General features: G+C 42.8%; 1 protein-coding gene across 1 annotated transcript; it reads left to right on the forward strand.

Moving 5' to 3' along the window:
• The first annotated feature begins 1,596 nt into the window (after positions 1 to 1,596).
• On the forward strand, positions 1,597 to 3,230 carry LOC142197324 (somatostatin receptor type 4-like). Its single transcript, XM_075267520.1, has one exon. The coding sequence runs from the start codon at positions 1,701 to 1,703 to the stop codon at positions 3,081 to 3,083; it is 1,383 nt and encodes a 460-aa protein (XP_075123621.1). The 5' UTR covers positions 1,597 to 1,700; the 3' UTR covers positions 3,084 to 3,230.
• The last annotated feature ends 5,313 nt before the right edge of the window (positions 3,231 to 8,543 follow it).

The following is an 8,543-nucleotide window of genomic DNA, read 5'->3' on the forward strand; positions in this document are numbered from 1 at the left end:
TGTGGCATTTTTTAATTTATTTATTTGGCCAAAACCTCTACAGCTAGGTGTTACATTAAAATTCAAAGTCTGGAGTTTTATATACTAGATGTGGATCTGGCCTCTGCAGTCACAAGATTTGGCTCAGGTGAAGGAACCTTCCTCTACTATCAAACCAAACCCAGATTTGGATCATACAGGAAGAGAGCCAATAAAGCACCGATGGTATTTTTTATAAAACTGCTCCTGGTTTTGGGTTCAAAAACTGCATTAAAATACTTATGCATCGCCTTCCCCAAAAAGAGGAAACGGACACTTGAACCATTGCATGAGCCGCACTGGAGACCTGTGGTTTTGTGGTCATGTCCTGTTGCTAAAATCACAACTAACAATAGTGAATGTTGTCACTGAAATCCAGCAATTGTCACCCATTTACATGGCAGGTCCATCCAGAAAAGTTCCATTTACATGGCAGTGGTTCATTTCTATCTGAGGTCTGTCTTATTTTTTTTTACAGCATTCAGTGTCAGTGAATGGGGGTTATTCACATGAAGGTTATAGGTCAAGTCCTATTTTTGGCCGTTTTCATGTATATTTCCATTCACTCCATGGAGTGCCATGAAAAATTATTTTCATGGCCGTTTTACAGCTCAGTCATCTGAATGTAGCCTTAGTCTGACTAAGTCGCTTGTTGTTTGGCTATAAGCAGATGACCATGCCAAACACCAGGATTTTTTCAGGGGGCTGACAATTTCAATTATGGCCAATCTGTTTTCTGCATACTTATGTTTGATGTTGTCCAGCTTTGCGGCCTTATCATGCAAGATTGCAATGATATGATGTCTCACTTATACCAAAACCAATGTAGAAAAGTATCTGTCATATGAATGTACAGAATAAAAAAGAATTGCATGCAACAAAACCAAGCTGTAGGGAAAGAAAAGAAAGCACACAGTTCCTCTCCATGTTTAGATACAAATGTGCAAATCTTTTCCTTGGAAGAAGCTGCGAGGGATACGACAGACTCCTAGAAATATCATTTGCCATGGTGATAGAGATTGGATTAAATGGGGGCTGTTATTCACACAACATAAGATCCGATTTGGAAAGGAAATAAAATTCACTTTACATAACCAGTTCTTCTGAAACCTAATTAGTAAATGACAAGCATGTGCTGCTCCTCATCATCCAGACCCTGCCATGGGATTGTCTATAACATCCAGCATGTGATGTGCTCAGTAACATATACAGTTGTTGGATGTAGCAGAGCTGAGCTTGTAATCTGCACAAAACCACAGCAGCGTACAGAACTGATACATCCTACTAGAAGTGCAGGATACAATCATATCAAAGTCCTGAACCACAGCATCAAAGAGTTAATTCAGCAATACTAGTCAGGTCCAGGTTGTAAGTTTTTGTAGACTTATGCACCTACTTTAAGAACTACATGTGCCACCATGCACTGACATAGTCTGCTGGCATCTGTAGTTCTTCCCTAGTCTTTGAGCCACATGTTGTCAGATGTGATAATAAGCATATGCAGGTAGTTGGTCCATGCATATTGGGCAGGGTGCTCATCCCTGGAGTCATTATGCATTGACTGGGAGGTGACTGTATCCAATGAACTGATCACAGTCAGATGAGCTGTTGCCAATAATAGCATGGGCACAAGCATCTAATGACAATTGAAGTGAAGAAGAGGTGATGCTTGCCTCCAGCTAATGCAAGTGGCTGCTGATCACTTTCTCCAGAAGGAGCTCAGCCAGAGAGAGCACACACACACTGCAAGGAGCTATAGCCTGCATCATCCATCACACATCACTCTCCCTCCCTCCTCTTTCTTCTACACAGCAGCTCTGAAATCCATTTTAAAGCAGAGGATCTCCGCTATAGCTGCTTCTCCACTGCATTCCTATGGGACACTTACAATGACTACATCCCCTGATCTCCTGGTGCCTGTGGAGGCCAAGGTCCTGTTGAACACATGGAACCAGTCCAGGCAGGACATAACAGAGCTTCTGCCCCCCTTCAGTGTGGTCAGCATCAACAGCAAAAATACTAGCAGCACCAGTGCCCCCATGGAGACTGAGAGGGATGTGAGCATGATAGTCATCCAGTTCATCTATGCCATCGTGTGCCTCATTGGGCTGATTGGGAACTCCATGGTGATTTTTGTCATCTTGAGGTATGCCAAGATGAAAACAGCGACCAACATCTACATCTTGAACTTGGCCATAGCTGATGAGTTGTTCATGTTGAGTGTGCCCTTCTTGGCAGCCTCTGCAGCCCTGCAGCACTGGCCCTTTGGCTCAGGGATGTGCCGCACTGTCCTCAGTGTGGATGGGATTAACATGTTCACTAGTGTCTTCTGCCTGACTGTGCTCAGTGTGGACAGGTATGTGGCCGTGGTCCACCCTCTGCGAGCAGCTAGGTACAGAAGACCTACTGTGGCCAAGATGATCAATATCTGTGTTTGGATTGTCTCTCTCTTGGTCATTTCCCCCATCCTGATCTTTGCAGACACCGAGTCCTCCAAGAATGGGGTCGTGGTCTGCAATCTCATGTGGCCCCAGCCCACCTGGTCCACTGTCTTTGTCATCTACACCTTCCTCCTGGGATTCTTCTTACCTGTGGTGGCCATCTGCTTGTGTTACATCCTCATCATTGTGAAGATGCGAGCGGTGGCTTTGAAGGCAGGATGGCAGCAGAGGAAGAAATCAGAGAAGAAGATAACCAGAATGGTCCTCATGGTAGTCACAGTCTTTGTTATATGCTGGATGCCCTTCTACATTGTCCAGCTCCTGAACCTGTTCCTACCCCACATGGACGCCACCATCAACCATATATCCATTATATTAAGTTATGCCAACAGTTGTGCCAACCCCATCCTCTATGGCTTCTTCTCAGATAACTTTAAGAGGTCCTTTCAGAGGATCGTTTGTTTTCGGTGGCTGGAGAATGGCACAGATGAGCCAGTGGATTATTATGCCACAGCCCTGAAGAGTAAGGTGTGTAATAACCATCCACTGGACTTCCAACAGGAGCCCCTCCAGTCCGACCCCTGTTACAAACATGGGACAATCACTAGGACCACTACCCTATAGCAGACCCACAAGATGCCTTGTCCAATAACTGCTGCTAGCCGCACATGCTACTACTGTTCTACCTGAGGTTTACATGTGTTTCCAGTTGTTGTGTGTGTCCACTTTGTATTTATGATGAAATGGAGTGAGCTTAATAAATGATCAGTCTGGTCTTACTAGTACGAAGTATCTGCCCCTTCAATGTCATTGCCTCTCATCTCAATCCTGCCGAACAGGTGCAGTCTAGAACGAATCGCGATATTGCTGTGTACGTGCAGTTGCTGCCTGTAACGAATCGTGATATTGGCGTGCACGGTAGCTGATGGAGATGACGAATCGCGACATTACTATGTACGGTAGCTGCTAACTGAAACGAATCGCGATATTGTTGTGTTAGAGTAGCTGCTGCCTTTAACGAATCGCAATATTGCTGTGTACAGCAGCTGCTGTCTGTAGCGAATCGCGATATTGATGTGTACAGTAGTTGTTAACTAGGATGGTGATATTATTATATACGGTGACGAATCGCGATAATGCCGTGTACAGTAGCTGCTGTCCACAACTACACGCGGTACTTCTATGTACTGTATCTGCTGCCTATAACTAATAACATTCAAGAGTGAACAATGTGAAGACTGAATGTTTTATAATATCTTTCCAGCTGTCCATGCAGGATGGAGAGAAGGATGTAGTCGGTAGTCGGGACTATAGGTGCTATGTACAGGCAGCTTTTGCTGTATTTTGTGTATTGTGTTTGACTAGCTATGAGTTAAAAGTTGCACCTACTTGCCATATAAAGTAGCTAGTCACTACTCCAGTATAGATACATGCACCTACCTTGACATAAGCAGTTGACTCATACATATATACATATATATATATATATATATATATATATATATATATATATATATATGTAACGTAGGATTTATCCCAGGGCTCGTATAGGATGCGTCTTACTATCTATACCTAATATGCTTCTCATTTATTGTTTAACTACAAGTCCCAGCATAACCTGAAGCTTGTAGTTAGTGTTACACAATGTCCTGTTAATACTAATTGTGGGGTTTGTGGAGCAGAGATGGATAATGTTAGGTATAGCTATTACTAATATAACAGTTATATGGGCAGATTCTCACAATGTGTTTTTACTTTATTTCTTTAGGCTATGTTCACACTGTTATTGCCTTGTCCATTGTGCTGAACTGTCCTATGATCAGAACAACGGACTGAAATGTGAAAGGCATAAAAAATACAAATTAAAAATGATATCTTGTCACAAATGTTTGCGTTGAGTGAATGTAATAATATAGGTATAGGTTTTCATAGCTTTTTGTTTTGTGCAGTTTCAGCCTATTGGATAACTTGTTCCATGCCCTTGATGTGGTTTTTGTTCTGGATTTTACCCCTGTAGATTCCAGTTGTGCAAAAATGGCATTAAAAATACAACCACAGTGTTGAATGATCTGAGGGGTTCTTGGTACATTGTGTGAGGTTTTTTCCTTGCATTTTTTAAATGTTTTTTGTACATATATTTTTGATGCATTTTATAAAGGAAACCTAATAGAGTATATCAAGCAAAATACCCTATAAATCCACAGAGCATGCAAACACCCTTAACCACAAAAACTACTGTACAGAAGCAATTCTAGGCAAAACATGGCATGTAGACATATTCATATATCTCTATAGATCAGTAAATGTTTTTGGCCTTCGAAAACCTGAAAAAAACACGGTTAATGAATCCAAGTTAGGACTGGAGCTCGTATTTGGTTTGTTAGGTAGTTTTATAGAAGTTTAGATACATTTTTTACCCAAAGTCAGGAGACAATATGAAAAAAACCACAGATTCTGGGGCAGTTGAACTTTTTCTTTAGCCCACGCCATTCCTGAGTAAGTGATGCTGTTAGCTTCAATATCCCATATGCTACTTATGTGCTTAAAGGGGTTTCCTATCTCACTGTTTCAGCTTTGCCTGCAGTCTCTTGTTCTCACTTCCTGTATTCCCCTCCCGCTGAACGTGTCTGAGAAGGATCATAATACCTACGCAGATTAGATAATATGCACATGCTTGTACAGAATGGACTCAGTGTTATCTGTGCATTTACATAGAGAGATAACAGACTCTGCACTGTGTAAGTGAAGTCACTTGTCCTATCTCACCGGTCTGCTGTGATTATAGCAACGCTGTGTAAACAATGGGAGGAATACGTTCACATAACAGGCAAACAAAGCAGCATTTCTAAAGCAATATATTTAGTAAAAGTCTTCAATTTACATAAGCTACCAGTATAGATAGGATCCTTGAGATGGGACAACCCCTTTAACTGTTAGGTGGACCATCCTTGGCTGGAAGAGGCCACTTAGGACCACCAACTTGATACGATAGAACCTATTTAGCATACTTGGTTCTGTAACTAACATCATTGATTACTTAGGAATGGTGGGGGCTAGAGAAAAATTCCAACAGTACCAGAATCAGTCAAGCCTGTCCCTTTTTGCTATCCTTCCCTCTTGACTTTGATTTTAAAAAAAAACAAAAAAACACACACATCATTCAGTACTGATTTCTATTCCATATTTCCAGAGTTTTCTGTAAGAGAAGGCACAGCATCCAGATGTTTGCTGGTGGACATTAAAAGAAGTGTTTATTTTACGTACAGCGCCACCCACAGAGGAAATGAAGAATTTTGCATTGTCCATTGAAATAAATTGCCTATTTAAATAATGCACAGATGTGTTGAATCCTCCAGAGCGAGGGCTGCTGTTTGCAACCGTTATCTGGTTTTAGTTATAAATGGGGTACCCAGTGAGTGGACCCTATCAGTCAACACGTCCTAGCCTATGGCCCCACATTGCTTTTTTTTTATTGTTGTAGATTTTGCTGCATTTACTTGAACCAAACCCAGTAGTGACTACAGAAGAAATGGGAAATATCTAGGAATCTCTTAGGGCTAGTTCACACAATGTTTTTTGCAGGCAGATTTTGACGTGGAATCCGCCTCAAAGTCTGCCTGCAAACAAGGCTCCCATTCATTTCAATGGAAGTTTCTTACTACTTTTTCCTTTTAGCAATTTTTTGCAGCTAGTGGGAAAAAGAAGTGAAATGCCCTATCTCCCCGCGGATTCTGCGGCTGAGACAGCCACGGTGTCCGCAGTGCGAGACTCACTCCCAATTCGGGCCTAATCAGGAGCAAGATGCAATGACGGGATGCTGATGCACTACATCAACATCTCGTCGCGGCTAGCTGCGTGGAGAACTCACATGGCAGTAAAGGTTTCCACCATGTGAACATACCTTTATACTTTTCCATTCTGCTCAATCCATTCCTAGCTTTAGCCAAAAAAAAAAAAACGCAGAAAAATCTGCAAGAAAAAAAAGCAGTTTTTTCGCAACATGAGGCCTCAGACATATTTTAAACAAATATTAGACCCAGTGGCGTAACTACCACCATAGCAGCAGAGGCAGCTGCCACAGGGCCCGGGACATTAGGGGCCCAGTGACAGCCACTACTGCTGCTATCATTATACTCGGGGGTCTTTTCGGACCCCGGACTATAATGATTGGTGGACCGGGAGAGGTAAGAAACATAAAAAACACTGTTACTTACCTCTCCACGATCCTGCCAGGCCTCCTTTCTGACATCCCTTCTGACGTCTCTGTCGTCACATGAACCCGGCCTGCGTCCCGGGTCATGTGACGTCCGACGTCATAGAAGAAGGACGGCAGCAGAGAAGACAGCGTAGGAGCCGGGAACAGGTAAGCAACAGTGTTTTTTAATGTTTTTATTCCCCTGGGTCTCCGATTATTATACTCTGGGGTCTGAAAAGAGCACAGAGTATAATAATTGTTTATGGGTGTCCACTATGGGCTATAATACTATGTGCAGGGGCCACTATGGGCTATAATACTGTGTGCAGGGGCCACTATGGAGCATAATACTGTGTGCAGGGACCAGTATGGGATATAATACTGTGTGCAGGGGCCACTATGGAACACAATACTGTGTGCAGGGGCCACTATGGGCTACAATACTGTGTGCAGGGGCCACTATGGGGCATAATACTGTGTGCAGGGACCAGTATGGGACATAATACTGTGTGCAGGGGCCACTATGGGCTATAATACTGTGTGCAGGGGCCACTATTGGGGATAATACTGTGTGCAGGGGCCACTATGGGGCATAATAGAACGCGCAGGAATGCGTAGGAGGGGGTCGGTCGAGGTCGAGGGGGGGGGCCATGTCAAAAGTTCGCCACGGGGCCCCACCATTCCTAGTTATGCCACTGATTAGACTATTCATGCCCTGTTAAGAAATTTGAGTAAGGATTATGCTAATAAGACCACCTTGGTGAAGAAACAGGAACGTGCTCTAGTGCCAGCTTTTGGAAAGTAGCTCCCTATAAATAATAGATTTCAGCAACAAGCTGTATTTTGAGTTGGCACCATTTGGGGGACATATAAGGCTTTGATTATCTTTTATAAAAAAAATTTGAGAGTCTGCATGCAAAAAATCATAGAATATTGTTATTATTTTTGTGTTATGTTTTTATGGTGTTCACTCTGCATCAGAAATGCCGTATTTGTATAGCAGGTTGTAGTGACTAAACAATTCACCTCGTCTCATTATGTGGCCCATGGGGACACGGTCAGTCCCAGCACTCCAGCATAGCCGGACATTGTACCGAGATATCCTAGCAGGACTCACTCACACAGGTTCTTTTGGACCGGATTTTGATGCAGAGGCTGGTCCAAAAAACGGTTAGCCGCGACTGGATGTCGGTTCACTGCATCGGCATCCAGTCGCGGCATTCCGTTCCGGATTAGGCCCAAATGAATGGGCCTAGTCGGGAGGGGAGTGTCGCGCTGTGTGACTCTGCGGCAAGAAAGGGCACCTCACTTCTTTTTTTCTCACGCGGAAAAAGGAAGTGAACAGCTCCCAATGAAGTCAATGGGAGGCGGTTTTTTGAGCCGTATTCTGAGGCGGATTCTGCGTCAAAATCCGGTCCAAAAAACCCCGTGTGAACCCAGCCTTAAACAATTTCAAACAGCTTTATTTTCATTCAGGATAAAAACATCACATTACAGAAAATCAACATTCTGAGCTGTAATATTTTTTATTGGGAATGAAAATAAAACTGCCTGAAATTGTTTACGAGGCCTGCTGAATGCTCGGCTTTATGTGCGATGTATTTATACAGGTTTTATTGTGTTTTACCACTTTTACTAATAAAACGCCATTTAGTGAAAATAAATTATTTGCAATAGGGAAAATGTATTCTGACATCCAGAACTTTTTCTGTCGGCGAACTATGTGAAGGCGTTTTTTTTTTTTGCAGGGTACGTTGTAGCGTTAATTGGAATCATTTTCTGGTATGTACAACTCTTTGATCACTTTTCATTGCCTTTTGAGGGTGGGGGAGCGGGTGACCAAAATGCATTAATCTGCTCATCTCAGTATTTCTTTTTTATATGGCATT

The sequence above is a fragment of the Leptodactylus fuscus genome, chromosome 3 (genome assembly GCF_031893055.1).
Source record: "Leptodactylus fuscus isolate aLepFus1 chromosome 3, aLepFus1.hap2, whole genome shotgun sequence".
Classification (NCBI taxonomy): domain Eukaryota; kingdom Metazoa; phylum Chordata; class Amphibia; order Anura; family Leptodactylidae; genus Leptodactylus; species Leptodactylus fuscus.